This window comes from Saccoglossus kowalevskii, chromosome 4 (assembly GCF_978046115.1).
Source record: "Saccoglossus kowalevskii chromosome 4, keSacKowa6.1, whole genome shotgun sequence".
Lineage (NCBI taxonomy): Eukaryota > Metazoa > Hemichordata > Enteropneusta > Harrimaniidae > Saccoglossus > Saccoglossus kowalevskii.
This window is the reverse complement of record NC_140644.1, coordinates 31558203-31578149: the sequence shown is the minus strand read 5'-3', so window position 1 is coordinate 31578149 and position 19947 is coordinate 31558203. Positions and strand designations below refer to the sequence as shown.

At 34.3% G+C, this 19947-nt stretch overlaps 1 protein-coding gene across 1 annotated transcript in view; it reads left to right on the top strand.

Annotated features, from left to right (window-relative positions):
* The window catches only part of LOC100367029 (coiled-coil domain-containing protein 22 homolog), a 51195-nt gene that overhangs the window by 1644 nt on the left and 29604 nt on the right, over positions 1 to 19947 (top strand). Inside the window, exons 2-13 of the mRNA XM_085498069.1 lie at positions 11088 to 11259; positions 11575 to 11707; positions 12015 to 12148; positions 12807 to 12891; positions 12994 to 13163; positions 15208 to 15408; positions 15784 to 15849; positions 16053 to 16172; positions 16735 to 16854; positions 17896 to 18012; positions 19382 to 19483; positions 19623 to 19730. Of these exons, the coding sequence (XP_085354195.1) occupies positions 11088 to 11259; positions 11575 to 11707; positions 12015 to 12148; positions 12807 to 12891; positions 12994 to 13163; positions 15208 to 15408; positions 15784 to 15849; positions 16053 to 16172; positions 16735 to 16854; positions 17896 to 18012; positions 19382 to 19483; positions 19623 to 19730 (1528 nt within the window). The remainder of the gene's footprint in view (positions 1 to 11087; positions 11260 to 11574; positions 11708 to 12014; positions 12149 to 12806; positions 12892 to 12993; positions 13164 to 15207; positions 15409 to 15783; positions 15850 to 16052; positions 16173 to 16734; positions 16855 to 17895; positions 18013 to 19381; positions 19484 to 19622; positions 19731 to 19947) is intronic.

Below are 19947 nucleotides of genomic sequence, written 5' to 3'. Positions count from 1 at the left end.
TTATAAATATTAGTGAGCTCAGTCACAGGGCAAATATTTTTTTTAATGGAATCAACACATTATGTTTCACAATTTAGAAGAGTTTGAAACATTCTCTAAATACAAATGCTGCAGACTAAAAACAAACACATTATTGTTGCAATTTAATTGTTTTGTAAAACGTTGAAGGAAACGCATTCAAAACGTTAAGCCAGATTTATGTTCACGAATCTCATAATTTTTAAAAGGTAAATTAGGTCTTGAAAGAATAGTTTTTACATGATTCGCAATGATAACAGTTCAAATGTATTTTACCAAATCACGCAATAAACACGTTTTTTTCTTGAGTAGCGTGAACTGATCGTGAACTCCAATTTGACCATGTTATATCGAGGTGGAATTGATTTTGAAATAATTTTAGCTTTCAATCTAAAGACTGTGTCTATCGCAGAAAGTATTTACTTACAAACAAAGAGGTGCTAATTCCACAAATTTGACTAGCCGCTACGTATCGTGCGACTAGGTCTATTGTTTATAAATTATAATCCACGACTGGCAGGATGCGTGTCGGTCGGTACGTAATTATACCAACAATCAGACAATAGTCCTCGTCGGAAGCATTTCCGTGGTGGTCACTAATTTTGAGTGACGGTCGGGGCCGACCGGCGTGGCGAACAAAGCTTTTTCACATCTGATATTGGCATGTCAAATATGAAATCAAGCGCCGAGGTGGGAACACATAGCGCCGAGGTCCCAAGTGAAGCGCCGAGATTCACAGGTATAGCGCCGCGGACCTCGGCGCTAAAAAAGCCCTGGGGAGAACCCTGCTGCTCTTTGTACTAATTGCTTTGTTGTCTTTCTGTCTCCTGTTATAATTGGATAAATCCAGTAAATATCTTATGCAATGGTGAGTGACTTCAGACTTTAAATAAAATAATCTGATATCAGCAGCACATGTACTTGGGATGTGTTTAAAACTTAACTCTATAATTGGGGTTCTAGCCGCATTGCATAATCTGTTAGTTATTTGGCAACTTTAACCTCAAAATATTTAGCCTATAACATGTTTTGCATCAACAAATTTATAGGCAATATAGGTAATAGTTATTAAGAACACATTTGTATGATTAACTTTTTTATCGTTTGTTCTGAAATAAAATTTTTAAAAATATATGCATGAGCGTGTGTGAACTCTGTAAAACATGATATCAAAAACAGGGTGACCCCCCCTATTCGCACAATCAAAAACAGGGTAACCCCCCCTACTGATCCACCGACCCCCCCTAGGCCGAAGTAACTGACCAATCCCTTATTCCAACTCTATTTTATTCACACGCGTAAGTCTGGTTTGCGCGCAGGTTATCATTAGAATGCCATGCACAAGTCTGATTTATTGTCAAGACCATGAATGAACACAAAAGACTGGGAAATTACAAGGATCACAATGGAAAATTAAATAAATTTGGCTTAGTCAAAATCTTGGAAACTAGTCTATAATAGTTGGCAGAAGAACATTTGTTTTATTTGCCTGAGCCTTGGAATGAAAGACGTACATAATATAAAATATGATTTTGTGAATATACATCATGCATGGTCTCAGATAATGTTTAGAAAGTTTAATGTTCCGCGTAGACAAAATATAATCACCCAAAGTATAAATTCAAAGTGTTTTAGTACATTGTTGAGAGGTCACATTTTACGAGAACAAGAACATGCATTTAGAAAAAAAAAGCCGAAGTCAAAATTTGGTACAACATACGCCGTGACAACTCAGTGATCATCGACATCATTTTGGGGCACAATTGAATTCAAGTACTTCTTTGCGAAACTTGCTGCGCTGCGATGCTGACATCAAGTGTATGTTGACCGAAGTTTGGCACATTACCTTAGCAACCCCTTTCGTTCTTGCCTCGTGTGTCGTTCTAGTAAAATTGTTATAATATTCGACGGTACTGTAATTACGCAACTTGTACACAACTCTGTACTGGCTTTTCTAATTACGCAATTTTGTTAAGAATATTGTACCGGCTCTGAATATTTCAACATTGTAATTGCTTTCATAATAATTATGCAAACTCAAGTTATTTTTACTATTGTTAGGGTACTGACCCGGGGTATTGGGTCTGTGAGTATCTCAATATTACCGACTCTATAATGTTGCATTCGTAATAATTTTGCAAACTTACACATGTGCGCATTTAAATCATTGAAAAAGATAGTAGTCAGGTGTCTACCGAATGTCGGGAAAATATTTTAAATACTTCATCGATGTTCCTATTGTGAATTATTTTATTCCAAATGAAGTGAATATGCAATTTAAACCATACAATAACATACGATATCATGCGCAATGTTTAATTAAATTTTACTATAATATAATAAACTCTGGGCAGCGCACTTCGATTACATTATTCATGTACATTTCAACTGATAACCACATGTTTGAATTACATGCGACGATGGGCAATGACCTCCAGAGCTCATGCACTGACATTTAAAGCAGAGAGTTGTCATCTACGCATGCTATTATAGTGTGTCTACCCACGTCTACCCTTAGCTGAAGTTGACAATACATAAATACATACATTATGTATTAATTGGTTAACTTGTGTCTTTTGTCATACCAAAATGGTTCAATATTTCAGGGCAAAAGTATTGAGAACTGTTCACAATTATAATTATCAAACTTTTGACATATCATATGAACATTTAGGTTTTAAAGTTGTATTATGTTTTAATTTTTGTTGAAAATTGATCATTCCCTCTTTTCAGAAATATATTTTACTATACAGCATACATTATAAGGCCTGAAACCAGTTGGTTTGAGTTTTCAACAACTTAGGGAGTCTCAATTCAACATTGTAAATAAACTATTAAATTTTGTACTGCTGGCAGGTTCTACTGTTATCACAATACTTTTTTGTTAAGTTTCGCTTAGTTTACGCCTTTAATGTGCAGCCAGACTCAACAGGCCAATATTGGTAAGTTACTCACTGTTGCATCATGGGATTTAAGTTGTTTTCCTAACTTAAATAACTTGGCCATTTTTCAGGCAAAACCCATAGATGTTGTCCTGGATTTTGTTTTTGGATTTAGTTAAGGGGGTCAAATTAACCTATTTACAAAGGGCTTTCAACTAAATATAAAACATAATATATACAACTTTAAATTAATGTTTTTGTGACATTAAATCCAAAGCAGTAAACCCGTGTATTAAAGTTTTACCAATAGTTATTAGACCTTGCTTGCTTTTATGTATAAAGCAAATTGTGAGCAATAAAAAAATGTTATTATATAACACTACATGTATATATGCACTCTAGATGTATATTTTTGCATTTACACTGAGCGCCATATTGCTTCATACATATGATTTGTGAATCAGTCTGCAAATTACCTGACCATTCAGTTGAACGTACTTCTACATTGCAATTAGTAGAGACATATCACAATAAAAAAAAAATCAACACCAATGACAAAAGTCATTCAACTAATTTTCGGACCGATTTGCAAACCAGGTGCACAAAACAATGTGGGACACACACATCCCTCAAGGTGACGTCATAATATTATGACATCACTCATAATTGTGCAGATCCCCCCTCCAAAAAAATCATTGACTCCTTCCAACTGCACTGCTCTTCGCAACATACCATCCCAATTCACCAATTTCTTTTTTATAATTAGAAGACCCAAGTACAAGTAGACCACTTGCAAGTCACACTGCTTTTTTTCCGAGGGGTTCTGTTTTTGTGTGTATCCGAGGGGTATAATTTTTTCACATACCCATCCGTATACGTCAAATCAGTAGTTTCCAGGGGGTGTGTTAGTTAACAAAAATCCGACACCTAAATAGTGGATTTGAATCCATAGGGTGTCATAACCTTAATATCCATCCGTAGGGGGGATGTGGATAAAAACTGGAATGACCCCTTGAATACGGTATGATAGTAAATAAAGAGATAATTGTGTCCATGCCAAAACAAGCTTATAGCTCCCTTTTTTGTAAAAAATCGATGTGAGATGTAATACATATACAGCCTCTTAATGATATACTAGGATGTTATAATTGGGCTTGATATTTTCATATATTTTCTGAACTATAGATTTATTGAGAACACACAACATCCTTCGGAAAGGATGAAAAGGGTTACATTTCTTACATTGTGAAGCTAACAAAATTCTCACAATAAATTGATTAATTCTAATAAACTAACGAACTATAGTAAACTTAAATAGTATGGCAGAGCTCCAGAAGGAGTACCTACACTTTATGCAATTTTTTTTAAAATTATGCTAATTTATTCATGACGTAGCAGTTTCTGTGCTCATGAATATTCATTAATTTGTGGCTCAATACATTTTAAAAGGGGCGATATATTATTTTTGGGGGAAGAGTTAGAAAGGGGGATTAGCAATCCTTAGGGGGTCAATACAAAAGAAGGGACCCATTTGGAGAGCAGCCATGCTCCTCGTATCTGTTGTTGCACGTGACCTACAGCTGTCAACTGTGTTCGTTCTTCGACGACTTCGACTGGCTTGTAGGGTAGTATTCTTGTGTTCTGTTTTCCTGACTTGAGTTTTTGAATCCGCTGTTTATGTTTTTAACGTCTTTCATGTCTATTGTAGGAGTGTTCAATCCGTGATTCGAACTTGCGATCTTTGAGTTCCCAGCGCACTGTCTTGTCCACTGTACCACGAGTGTCTTCACACAGGAGTTAGGATTTAAGTCCTATTCATAGGAGCACGGTCTTCACTAGCATTCTAAAATCTAACTAAACATACTGGATTCGAACCAGCGATCGCTCACATTGCTGACATAGTACAAATCAACTGATCTATGTGGGTAGTCATGCAAATTAAATAATTTGTTGTCATATTTAGCTTTATTGCCAAATGGTGTTTGCGAGAAAAAGATGGGCAGGCAAGGGAATTGAACCCAGGTCCTCCTGATCACTATGTAGAGAACTGACCCACAAGACCACAATGGATTGACTGGATGTGTTTGCATTTGATAAGACTATATAGTGTGTATATATATAGAAATACAACATATTTCTATTATTGAGTTACAATTGTCCAAAAAATTGCCAATTTTGTGTTTTTACTTGTGTAAACTATATGCATGCCATAACCCGTTAGTGTACATCTTGCCAATTGGGTGTTTGCCATTTGCGTTGCCCATACCTGACCCGACCCTAACCCTAATGCCAAGACACGTTCCTGTTTATAATTGCTTAATAATGATACTCTGTTGTGCACTGTCTGCGGGTAAGTTGCATTGATGTCAACTGATTAAACAAGTCGCGTTTAATTATTTTACACCATTACAAGTTGTTAAATTGAGAGAATAAATGTCTCAACAAATATTTAATACTTAGTTTGATGTAAACAACTCACGTTTGATTAATTCCCACAATTACAGGTTGTTAAATTGAAAGAATAAATGTGCGGACAAATATTTTAGACTTATTTTTTGTGTAGACATCTCTCGTTTGATTAATTCCCGCAATTACATGTTGTTAAATTGAGAGAATAAATGTGCGGACAAATATTTTAGAATTATTTTGGTGTAGACAGCTCTCGTTTAATTATTTTATACCATACAAGTTGTTAAATTGAGAGAATAAATGTATGGACAAATATTTTAGACTTATTTTGGTGTAGACAGCTCTCGTTTAATTATTTTACACAATTACAAGTTGTTAAATTGAGAGACTAAATGTGTGGACAAATATTTGAGACTTATTTTGGTGTAGAAAAGTCGCATTTAATTTACTTCCACAAATTACAAATTGTTAAATTGTGAGAATAAATGTGTGGACAAATATTTTAGACTTATTTTGGTGTAGACAACTCTCATTTAATAATTTTACACCATTACAAGTTGTTAAATTGAGAGAATAAATGTATGGACAAGTATTTGAAACTTATTTTGGTGTAGACAACTCTCATTTGATTAATTCCAACAATTACAAGTTCTTAAATTGACAGAATGAATGTATGGACAAATATTGACCATTATATTTGTGAGTAAATACCTGTTGTTTAATTAATTTCCACCTCTACAAGGTTGAGAGAATAAATGTGTCGACAAATATTTGATACTTATTTAGGTGTAAGAACTCGTATTTGACCAACTTCCACCATTGCAAGTTGTTAAAATATAATGAAATAAATATACTGGTATCATTGGATATTTGATTTAATTGTGAAACTTTCTAACAAAATGTTAACTGCTGGCTTCGAACCCTCAATCAACAATTCCGCAGACACAGTATAAATTCCACAGCACCACAGAAGATATTCTATAGGGAACGCCATCGACACTTTAACAAAACTTACCTTGACTTGGGTCTTGCTCATCTCTTGTCACAATCTGGAAACTGTTGAACAAATTGCGCGTCGTCCAGTTTAAGACGTTAGTTATTTTATTATTTATTCATTCAGTTTTGTATGGTGGAGTTTTGTGAGGTTTATTATTTTTTTGCGACGTTCTTTGTTTACTTGTTTACGGTTTGAGAGATTTCAGTTTATTTGATTTACGTTTTTACGGTAGCTCTGAGCGGGACTCGAACCCACTGTCTTTTCAAGCTAATTTTGTTTTATTTTGATGGCACGCTTGTGTACCACGCCACGACGTTGGTCGTTAAGTGGTGTTCAGTTTTCTAACTACTCCAGTGTTCCGATGAGTTGAACGGAAAAGCCAAAACGATTGCTCGTTTCTGATGAGTGTGTATCTAGTGTGATTCGAATCCATGTCGTTTGTATTGGGCGATTTTTTATTTCCCATGTTGGCTACGCCGTAATATGCAACCACTTCCCCGTTTTATTGTAATTTTGAGTGTTTAATGATGTCTTCCTCACCCGTCACGCCATGACCCAGTTTCAACCACACGGCCATTTTGCAACACAGTTCGTGACCCTCGGCGTCACCCGACTGACTATATGAGCGTTCTGTTCAACTGTTAAGCTAGGATTTATTACCGTTATTATCATTATATTGTCACGTGATTTGTTTTACCTTATGTGTAATGTCTTAAGTATCTTTATTGTAATTTGTATATACCAATTCGTATATACCGAGGAAACGACCCCGATTGAAGGTCATGTATTTTATGACGTCACCAATTCGTGTGTAGGTACTGCTTCTAGATCTGTGCCAATTCAAGCGATTGTGATACAATGCAACATACTCAACAATGTAGTTCTCTATTTAGTTCGTTTTTCATTTGTCAGAACCGGCAAATAACTTTTCCACCGAACAAACTGACCAATATTTTTTAATATCATTCATCTAAGTAGCTTTTTACAGATACAAAAGATTAATTACACAATACTTTGCGCATACAAAGGTCGTTCATTGACTGGACATAAGTGAGAGATGCAAATGCTTTCTTAGTCACCAGGGAACCGCCCGACTGAGTTCATTGTGGCAGCAAGTGTTAATGTAAGGCAACTGTGATCAGTTTAAATCACAGCATGTTTTCCACACATATATAAAAGAACATATATATATATATATATATATATAAAATAAAATAGAATGTGGGTTGTAGCTGCAGATAGATACACATGTACCTAGTATCCCTACAGGCAAGAGTTCCTTTTGTACACCCATCCCTAACACTCACTCCCAGTTACCCAATTCATTTGTATATACAAAATGATCAGGTTGATCATTAAAATGAAACATAAATAGTTGTAAAATGCAACTTTCTTTTTTTTTGGATAAATTATTTTATTTATTATTTTCAATACGAATAAAGTTCATTTTACATTTATTAAAGTAAAAAGTGAACAAAAAATTATCAGTATTCCTTTTCCTCTACAATCAACTTTGTGCGAATGTGTATGTTTCCTTTGCTGGATGTCAAGGTGAGATCTGATCGAGATTGTGATGCATTGTCACATCACGATAATTTATTCAAGATGGCAGTCTTCACAGGGATTTTGCCAATGATTAAGCAGTTTTTATTGTGAAATCAACCAGTTTGGGATTGTCAACCTTAGTATAGGTGATAAATTAGTTTCATAGTTTCAGACCCATCGAAAGTAGAAAGGCAGACACTCAAGGTCAAAATAATAAAAGAGGCTATTTTCAGGTTGGTAAAATAGGGTAACTTGCATATTATGGCACTGTAGCTTCCTGCAGCTTATATTTATTTTTGTTGTTATGACGTGTGTACGTATCGATCTACCCTTGAAGTGCTCGTCAGCACCTCCCACCTTTGTCTGTAAAATGAATTACATTTTAATAGACAAATCGTGGATGTCGTGGATTACCGGTATGTCACCAAATGACTCCCACAAACAATTTACATTATATGTGTCTGGGATCATGAAGGGAGCTTGTGCTCATAATGTATAATTCTCTAGCCCTGTGACACTGTCTTCTATCCCAGGGTGCCGTGATTGTGTGTTTGTTCCCAGTATTTGGGGGCTGGGCTTGTTATTGGGGATTCACAGTCAATTCGTTCCAATATATTCATCCCACAAGTTGATTCGTCCCAATTCATATTCATTTTCATTTTTTTGGTCAGCATTATGATCAGGGTGATGTCAATTTCTTTGTGTGCAAGGAGATGAAATCGACGTACGATGTGTGCTATGTTTTGTTTGTTTCTGTTACGGTTTTGGCCAACTGTATATAGTTACTGACACGCTTGCTATATACCATGAATCATGATTAACTAGAACCACCATACTTGCTTGTATACTGTAATGAAAGAGCTTTCAGGTACCCAGGCTGTCAGCTGTTGTTAGTAGCCAAACAAGTAATAGGAACAAATGTCAGCTGCCAAACAATAGGGGATTTTCCGTACAATTGCGAGATCTCGCGAGATGTATGAAAAACGTGCGTCGAACGTCTGCCGCAAAAATCGAACGATTTGATTTTGAACTAGAATTTCTTTATTTCGTAACTCACATCGACCGGCCGATCTTCGACAGAGGAATATTGCTTTCGAATACCCTTACTTAATCAAAATTGCCTATCATCAAATGTGGACAGCACATTATTAAGCATGGAAATGTCCCCCAAAATACTTCGCGTTTGTCGAATCCCACGCGATGTTTGACGCCACTACGACGCTATGACCTTTGTTTGTCCTGTTTTTACGTTCAATTTCACGCATAATGCGTGATTCTCGCAGTGAGCGTAAAATGGTCTATTATGTTTATGGTATGCTATTATTAGTCCCTGTTCGAACGTATAATTCGGTCTCTGTCCGTCTGTGCGTCTGTGCGCCCGTCCGGAGTCGTATCTCAGAATCCATTGGACCGATTCCGTTCATTCTTTGCATGTGCCTAGTACTTTATGTGGGACATATGCACATGCAGTGGTTTAGCGATTCGATTCAAAATAGCCGACTGGCAGCCATCTTGTTTTTTGAAAATATTGTATTTTGGACATGCTTGGTCTGTTTTCATTCAAACTTGGTACATAGATTATACACGTTAGTATACATGTCCATGACGATTTATTTCACAATTAGATCAAAGATGGTCAACTGGCAGGCATCTTGTTTTTTAGCTCCGCTGTCGACTTTGTCGAGCGGAGCTTATTATATGAGTGATTGTCCGTCGTCGTCGTCCGTGTCAATGTTTTACTTTTTCGACTTCTTCTTGAAAACTACAAGCCTGAATGCTTTGATACTTGGTGTATATGTACCTTGGGTAGACCTCTCTTAGGTTTGTTCATTTCATGTTGATATCTTAAATTCTCTAATTTTGGTGAATATTTTTGTCATTTTTGATAAAAAGTGATATTTTTGACTTCTTGTTAAAAACCGCAAGTCCAATTGCTTTGATACTACATATATAGGTACTACATGTAGACCTCTCTCAGAATTGTTCATTTTGTGATGATATCTTCAATTCTCTAATTTTGGTGAATATTTTTGTCATTTTTGGTAAAAAGTGATATTTTTGACTTCTTTTTAAAAACCGCAAGTCCAATTGCTTTGATACTACATATATAGATACTACATGCAGACCTCTCTCAGATTTGTTCATTTTGTGATGATATCTTCAATTCTCTAATTTTGGTGAATATTTTTGTCATTTTTGGTAAAAAGTGATATTTTCAACTTCTTGTTAAAAACAAATAGTTCAATTGCTTTGATATTACATATATAGATACTACATGTAGACCTTTCTCAGATTTGTTCATTTTGTGATGATATCTTCAATTCTCTAATTTTGGTGATTATTTTTGGTAGAAAGTAGTATTTGTCCGATTGCTTTGATACTATAAATATTGTTCATTTTCTAATGATGTCTTCAGTTCTTTAATTGAAATGTGCATTGCTAGCAGCAGAGCTATCTCAGCCGATAGGCTGCTTGTTTTATGTGTGGTATCTAGGACGTGCTCTGTCAGTTTTCATTCAAATTTGGCACATACATGTACTTTATACATGTTAGGATGCATGTCCATGACAATTTGTTTCAAAATCTGGTCAAGGATGGCCGATTGACAGCCATCTGACTTTTTGGCCTTACTACTATATTTCCACAATTTATGTACAATTTTCATTTGTATTTGGCACATAGGTCATACATATCAGTGTGTTTCATAATCAGATCAAAGATGGCTGAATAACGACTGTTTTTATTTTTGGCCATATTACTTCTACACGGAACACGTGTTTTGATGTAAATAAACAATCTGTTGTACACGCCACTTGGAACTCAAGTTTCAAGGACACGCTCGCGACAACCCCTCCAGTTTAATATGACGAGCACAAAGGGAACTTTTAAAAATTTAACGGGGACTATGTGCCATTTTCAATGACTTGTTATTTCTACCTCTCAATTAAAATATAAAATTATTATATCGATCTTTTTAGTTTTCCACACGTCCTGCATAATTTTTCCTTCAAAGTCTTTGCTCTACAATCTTTGCCAGGATTTATACAAGAATTATTTCCACTTCTAGACAAAAATGTTTCACTTGCCAATATTATCATGGTCTTCTGAAAACAATGCAGTCCCAAATTATGTTTATCTTTTCACTCAAGTCTCTCTTCTCACATAGAGAGAGACAAATATCTATAGCTTCCCCAGAGTTTGTAATGTGTAGTTTAACTATGTTTCATTCATTGCAGTGATTTACCAGATTCAATTGACAGTTTGAAAAAGTTTTCAACTGAACTTGTTGTAGCAGCTACAGTGCAATGCCTTCGTGTTATCAAAGATAAATTTGACATTTCACCTAATCTTCCACCTGGAATGTCTGCCAAGTTTAGAGTAGGCACAGCATTAGCTAATGCTTGCCTGGTAAGTTTGTATTTGTTATATCAATCATTGTTAAATTATTTTCAACACAATGTAATATTTCAGAAGTTGACTTGTTCTTGGTTATTTAATGCCAAGCAGTATGTAATAATTACCTGTTTATGTTACGGTACATGTAGTTACATATATGAAACATACATGTACACTTTACTTTTTACAGTATTTTATTTCAACAGTGCTACTATTGTTCCCAACAAAAAGGTCATCACAATCAATCTTCCCACATATATGTAGAATATGTTTTATGTAGAACTTCACTATGCAATCACTATGCTAATACCGGTACATGTATTTCAGGAACTTGGATACCAGGGAGAGATTGGGTACCAAACATTTCTCTACTCCAGTGAAACTGAAATAAGAAGACTTTTGTTATTTTTAATAGAAAAACTGCCAAGAGACAGTGCTGAAAGAACTGATGAAGCATTAGGTGAGTTAACATATCACATGTAGTTTTCGTTTACTATGGTTTACTCACTGTCAATCTAGTCATACACGCAATTTAAAGAAAATTTTTATTGAAAGTGAAAATGAGGTATGGCCAACAGTGCCCATATGTTCAATTCATCATTTATGGAAAATGCATTCAAGCCATTGTATATGTATTATAAAAAATTGAAACACCCACAGTCTTGCTTTGCTGCATGATGGTAAATGACTGAAAGAAAATTATGTTTCAGAGGTGGAAAATAATCTCGCTAATAGTTCACAGTGATAATTTATGTTTCCCAATACAGGTACATCAGCATTGATGCAACGAGCCATAGCAACAGAAATCTCCAGGCAGTTAAAAACCACATGGTCTGCACCCTATTGCAAAGCAAAGGGCATCTGTTGGAGAGGAACTAAACCCAAATTATGGCACAGGGAGGTAAATATTGTCATGTAATCTAGTTTATCACCTAATGAGATTTTTAATGTACATATTGATTATGGTTTTCAGTTAGCTATCAATGTCATCAAATTTGCTACTGAATTTTATCAACTTTAAGCCTTGCAAAAAAAAACATGTTTCTGGTCAAACTTTGTTTTCTTTGCTAAAATATTCCACAGTACACAAATGTTGAAAGATTTCATCACTTTGTCCACAGTGGGCGCTATGCAGTGACGACATAAGCTAAAACGTGTGCACGCTGACCAGAAACATAATTCTTTTTTAAACTTTATGATTAAAGTGTCAATATTGACAATATGTGCTCTAACAATTTACACATAATCTTCAAAAATGAAAGTGACTGAGTATTTTATTGCTCAATATATTTAAAGATGCAATGTATCAAAATTTACCAGACATGTTCTCACAGCTAATTTATCCTACTGGGTTGAAATCCTTGCTATGTATCCTGAACAAACACATTGTGATTATGATTGTTGCACTTGTGATAACATTTTTATTCATGGCTAAATTTCTTTTCTCCTTGGCTGTGTTCTGAAGTATCAGAATGGATATGTGCTTCAAATAGAGCCAATACAATATCAGCAATATTTGCTGACATAATACACATGAATACATTATCTTTCAATCCTAGGGTGTGATTGGTACAAGGGCATATCACAGTTGTTCTTTATCTGTACCTTATGGAGTAGGTGATCTGACAAAAAAACTGCACAAAGGTAAATCAACAGATTACACATACCTTAGAGATAATAGCTAATTGCTTTATTTAGGTTTATTAATTAGATTAATAATTATACTTGTTTTATTGTAACTTACAGAACTAAAGCAATATTACATGAAGGAACTTGCCGTGATCACAAACCAACCTCCTCATAAAGCTGATCTACCAGCATCAGTTTTAGAATCCAATGCTACAAGTGTAACTGCAGCACAGGAATGGGAAAATGAATGGAATTCTTCAGGATTAGGTTCAGGACTTTCTGAGCAGGTAACTCATTTACTGTAAAATACTTTATTTTCACTGAAGAAATGATTCAGTGAAAATTAAATCTAGCGAATATACCTTTTTTCCTATATTTTACATTCAACTCTTAAAAAAACCAGCGAAAATAAATTACATACAAAACACCCAAAGTCTTTTCAGCGAATATTTATTCCAGCTAAAATAAATTACATACAAAACACCCAAAAAGTCTTTTCAGCGAATATTTATTCCAGCTAAAATAAATTACATACAAAACACCCAAAAAGTCTTTTCAGCGAATATTTATTCCAGCTAAAATAAATTACATACAAAACACCCAAAAAGTCTTTTCAGCGAATATTTATTCCAGCTAAAATAAATTACATACAAAACACCCAAAAAGTCTTTTCAGCAAATATTTATTCCAGCTAAAATAAATTACATACAAAACACCCAAAAAGTCTTTTCAGTGAATATTTATTCCAGCTAAAATAAATTACATACAAAACACCCAAAAAGTCTTTTCAGTGAATATTTATTCCAGCTAAAATAAATTACATACAAAACACCCAAAAAGTCTTTTCAGTGAATATTTATTCCAGCTAAAATAAATTACATACAAAACACCCAAAAAGTCTTTTCAGTGAATATTTATTCCAGCTAAAATAAATTACATACAAAACACCCAAAGTCCTTTCAGCGAATATTTATTCCAGCTAAAATAAATTACATACAAAACACCCAAAAAGTCTTTTCAGTGAATATTTATTCCAGCTAAAATAAATTACATACAAAACACCCAAAAAGTCTTTTCAGTGAATATTTATTCCAGCTAAAATAAATTACATACAAAACACCCAAAAAGTCTTTTCAGTGAATATTTATTCCAGCTAAAATAAATTACATACAAAACACCCAAAAAGTCTTTTCAGTGAATATTTATTCCAGCTAAAATAAAGTATTTTTTTTATTCACTGAGTTTTTTCACCCACAAACAAATATTCATGATTGTAGCTGCCATGTGCAACAGTTTAAAAGTTTTCATGACAAATTTTAAAATTTAATGATGATTTCAGAATAAAACAACCTGTGTATTATTTTTTGTTTCCTAATTTCTTTGTTTATTTTTGACTATGTGTTTGATCAATTTTGTTTAACTGGTGTGGAAGTAAGCAAGTTTGTTTGTTGTAGAAAACAGTTCATTTGGGTGTTCAGTGGGTTGAAACAAAATTATTACACAGCTTATATTGCTTGTTTGTTAGCCTTTATTTGGATAATTTTCTGAATATATTTAACCAAATTGTAGATATTTCACTGCATCAATGTCCAACATCTCACAAAACACACATAAATTATTAATTATATTATCACTGTTGAGGTAGGTCTTTATTTAGATATGTGGAGGTACTGCTCTCAGTATTGAAGTAGGTGTGCCCTCTGTGTTGCAGTAGTAGATGTTTTCACCAAGCACCTTGCTGGTTAATAAAGTTACATATTTATTAACTGGTATTAAACATATCAAACAATTATTATTTGAGAAAAAGAAATATTGTAGATCATAATCAAAATTAGAGCAGTTTCTACATGTATGAACATATTTGTTATTGGGTATTTTAATTATTTACACCATTCAGATGTTAGTTCATGTAAGGGACAACGTCAAAAGATCGATGTCGGATAAAAAACTTATTTGCTGTAGTTTGGGGGTGGGGGGTTGACCTCAAAAAGTTTCCATCCTACAAAAACGATTTTATTTTTTATTGAAGTCAATGAAGGTGCATTTGTAAAGTCTTTTTACACCCACCCGACAACCAACTGCTATGCCATACTACTGTCCGATTATCAATTTGTATTTAATGGTGAATGTAGTCTGACGCCATGACCAATATTTATCAATTAAGTTTCAGTGGGGGGTTCTTGAAAAAAACTAAAGGAATTAAGTTTTTTATCCGACATCAATCTTTTGACGCCGTCCTTAATTATAATTGATATATTGTCAACTTTATTAACCTGTTAGGATCTGATATTGTAATTCACTAATTACTGTTGTTTCCTCTGTATTCATCAGGATTATCGCTTGAGAAAGCAGCAACGACTGAAGAAGAAAATAACTGACCAACTAAGACAAGGAATCCAGAAAAGTGAAGCCACCGTTGCTGCAGCTGCTACAACAGATTTAATGCAAACATTGAATACATTCACTGATAAAAGTGCAAGTAAAACCAAAGGATCAAGGTTTATGCATGCAGAAAAATTGCAGTTTACTGAGGTAAATTGGATGTATATATTTGTGATGAATGTCATGCAGTTATCAAATTACTGACTGCAATCTTTTGCTGCTTTTTTTGCCAATTTTATTGTATCTGCAGTAAACCATACATGTATAATTTGTGGCTGTTAGGAATTTCAACGATTTGATGATTTCATGGTATTTGTGAAGACAGACACTACTTGTTGTCAAATGCCAGAGAAATGTTCACTGCTACAAAAGTTCACAATATTCACTGACTTGTTGTCTCTCGTACAATATTTAATACTGACCTTTACCATATCAATTGAAAATACATGGGATAACTTGTATGGCAGTAGTGTGAAACTTTGTAATGTACCAAGTGACATGAAATGTGTTGTACCTTGTTTGTAGGATGATGCTAAGACTGCTGTACAAATGGGTATTGGTGAAGGTGCTCCTAAACTAGATACAGAAGAGGTATGTAATTGTTATATCATTACTTGAAATAGATTATAAACAGAAATATGAGTGCTCACTTGTTGAATGTCAGTTTGAATGATCTATGAGTTTACTAATGCACTGTTATATTGGTTAATTGGTTTGAAAATCACAAGCTTTCATCTATGCCTATTTTAAAGTCACTACGTTCGGTACATGTTTACGTGTTTCTATATGTTTAGGATCTTCAGCAGAAGCGAGAGAAAGAAGTGGAATGTTTACGAGAAGCATTACAAGGATTGACTTCACAAATAGAAGCAATGGAAATCGATATGAGAAAATACACAGCTAATACACAGCAGGTATTGATACATACCAGTAGTGCATACAGAGTATTCCATTTTTATTATACATATTCTATTAGAAGTACGTATTTATGCATGAATAGAGAAATCCCTTCCTGGTACCCAACTGTTAGAAGAGTTTTATTGATGATGGCATTCTTATATAAAGTCCTGTGACCAGGTTTCATTACTTGGCTGTCACATTTATGGAGTTACGGATATGAATTACTTCTGAATCAGTGTCACAACATTGGGTTCACCTTGAGTGATACAAAACAAAACCATGCATTGTTCCCTGTGCACTGTTAAATTGTAAGTTTATCTCATAAAAACACAAACCAAACAGCCCTTCTCAGGGCAACCACACAATCCAAAAAAAGAACTATTTTACCAATCATAATTCTCATAGTGAAAGATTTGTATTATTAAAATTAAACCCATTGTTAACACCTGGTAAAAAACACCCTAGGCGTATATTCATGTACCTGGTGATGCCTTCAATTACTTGTTGAATTTCTGAAATTAAAGGGTTGGCTTATACGCAGGGAACTATGGTATTCATTGTGTCTTATTGCTTTAGATGGAAGAGCTAATTCTGGTGATGGATAGATCAGTCAGTGATAAAGAAAACTCTTATAAAGTGATGAAGAGAACTTTAGATTTATTGCCAGATGCTGACGCTAACATTGCCAAATTACAGGTGAGTGCAGATTACGCTTTGCTCTGTGTTACAGGATCTAAAATAAAATTGGGTTTTGCTTCCATTCTCAGGGAAAATTGGAAATGATGCAGATTTAATTATTGTTTTGTATTAGAATTATTCAATACCACAACAGCAAGGTACATGTATATGTTCAATCTTCAACATTTAATAAATAATGCTTTTGAATACATACATTGAAGGTTGACGTCGATCAACAAAACATCCTCTGAAACAAACATTTCTTCTTTCTACCATAGATGGCATTCTTTACTTGTATGCAAAATTGCATGAGACGCAGATTTCAAACTGACCCACAGATTTTCTTTTGGCCTCAGTTCTTTATAAAATTTATAAAAAGACAGTATTTGTATTTATTTTTCTAGCTTTTTAGAGAAAGGTGAAACAAATTTGTGTTACACATGTAGGTGTGCCTACCTACTATTTTCCCCAAGATTTTGATAAAAAACCTCAATCAAGAAAGTAGGCAGTGAAATTGTATTCTTTGACACACCTGAAGAAAACACCTGCTTTTTAGATATGAATATCACAAAACTAGTGCTTAGATTAATGTGAAAATTACTAAGATATAATATCTAACATTTTAATTTGTAGCAAACAGAGCTTGATGTACAGTGAAGGACATAAAGCTATAACTTAGCTTGTATATTTATTTATAACAACTGTGACCACCCACTTATTAAAAATGAGGCACTTGCTGATTGGATAATGTTGAATTAATATTAATTGGAACTAACGATGATGTCACAATACCATTACACGATTGGTCAATTTGAATTCTAACAGCCATTTTGATTTATAAAATTTATAATTGTAAAACATTTATAGTTTTATCCTTTCACTATATATGACACTCACATTAGCTTTGTGTGCATATCTTTGACATATTTATGTTCCAACTATATTACTATAAATAAAACTACATGTATGTATCTTAACTTTGCTAACTAACAGGGACTGTGTCATGCATGGCTTGTTCAATCTGTTAAACCCTATCTCATTGTGCATTACATCTTGTAGAGTGTTGTGGACAGCAGTGCTCAGAGACTAGTTAGTCTAGCTAATCAGTGGGAGAAACACAGGGCACCATTGATAGAACAATACAGACAACTCAAAGAACTCAATGAAGGAAAAGTGGTAAGAAAAAGTTTGTCTTTTTTGCCAATATAGTGTGTGCTAGAAATATAAAGTTGTTACTGAATGTAAATGTTCGCAATGTGTAAACATCTCTCATTAATTTGAAAAGATGTATTATAATAATAAAGTTATCATGAGATTACGACAATGTTATGTACTCAGTAGTACTGGATTGCATCAATCTCAATTCATACAATGTACAATGGTTGATACAGCCGCCATATAGCCATTGTGTGTACTTTACTGTATGCTTGTGATAACCTTATAATACTACCAGTAACACCTGAGCGGTGCAAAACAACTATTCAACATAGTTACAAAAGATGGTTACAGTGAGTATGAAGGAACAATATAAGCATTGCATGATGTTTGCATTTTCATTTTAAAACTGTCACCATATGTCAGCCAGGCATGCGCATGGGGCCCAGACATGTTTGCTCTGAGGTTTGATTCACTTGCATTCAAACGATTGCATTTTGTTTTGAACTGATTTCGCATGCAACTATTAAGCTAGCTGCAGGTAATGTGAGCGCCAATAACTGTTGAGTGTATAAACAGTGTTGTACTATTATAAATATTGCACGCATTGCTTATCAGGGAAACAATCATAATAAATCTTGAAAGCATGGTGATAAGGGCCCTATGACTAATATGAAACTTAATTTATAGACCCCTCAAGTGCCTTGCACACACATTGGTAAGTTGCTACTAGTGAATAACCCATTCCCCCTAATGCACTCACTGTAACTGTTAAATATTTGCAAATACGCAGAGTAGTTGTTTTGCTCCACTCAGGTGTTAACATGTTGTATTGCATTATCACATAATGATATTGTGTGGTACTGCATCTCAATTCAGTGGTGATCATGGGACTTTCAACTTCTTCCAACCAATTTACAGAATATACATTGTTTTGCCGGCAAGGGCCATAATACAAGTAGTGGTATTTCTCTGTCAACTTTGAATATGAACAATTTGTATTATTTGTATGACTTATGATTTGGATTTTTTTTTTTCTTAAATTGTATTTAAATTGTAATTGCATTTTGATTCTAATTTCCATATGGGCAAAGGAAATAAGAATCAAGAAAGCACTCAAAAATGTGATGAATATAAATACATGTGCAAATAAGAGGACACAATGAGCATGGCGAAATGTGCAAGTAAAATAAACAATGAACAGTGTGGATATCTCTCTGGCAATCTCCCAGTGGTAGTTGAGACCAACAGATAGCAGATGAGTTACTAAAGCAAGTGTCTCCTGTTTCCCATGATGCAGTGTACAAAATTAAACATTCACATACATTTGTATTTTAGACTTGGAAGATTTACATACATTTCTGACGCGTTTTTTAAATTTATTGCATAGTCAGAGTCACAGAAGAAATTAGAAGAAATAAAATCCTTTCGTGAAAAGATGAAAATTGTAGCAGATGAGACTAGGTCAAAGGAAGACTTGCACAAACAGCTGGTAAGTCAATGGTTTCATGTCTGTCAGGAAACCTTGAATCTTTAAAACTATTTGGTGGAGTCGTAAGTACAGATCAGGATGGAACCGAACAAAACTTCTCAGTAAAATTGAAATGTTTTGTTTACACTGTTTTCTCTAGATATCTGAATATGAGAGAATGACCAAAGGCGTCAACCGATCAGCATACACTCGTAGAATTTTAGAAATAGTGTCCAATATCAAGAAACAAAAAGACGACATTGATAAGGTGAGTTGTAAACTAAAAATAAAATTTGTCTTGTGGTGAGATATTTTTCTATTACCTTATGAAGGTATGTAAGATACACAGATACATTGTAAATATAACGATGGCTTCAGACACCACCAAACCACATCAATTACCACAATAACTACACTCGATTGTGGGCCAATATGCTAACACAATCCCATCACAACAACAGACATTTCCCAAGACATGGTTGACA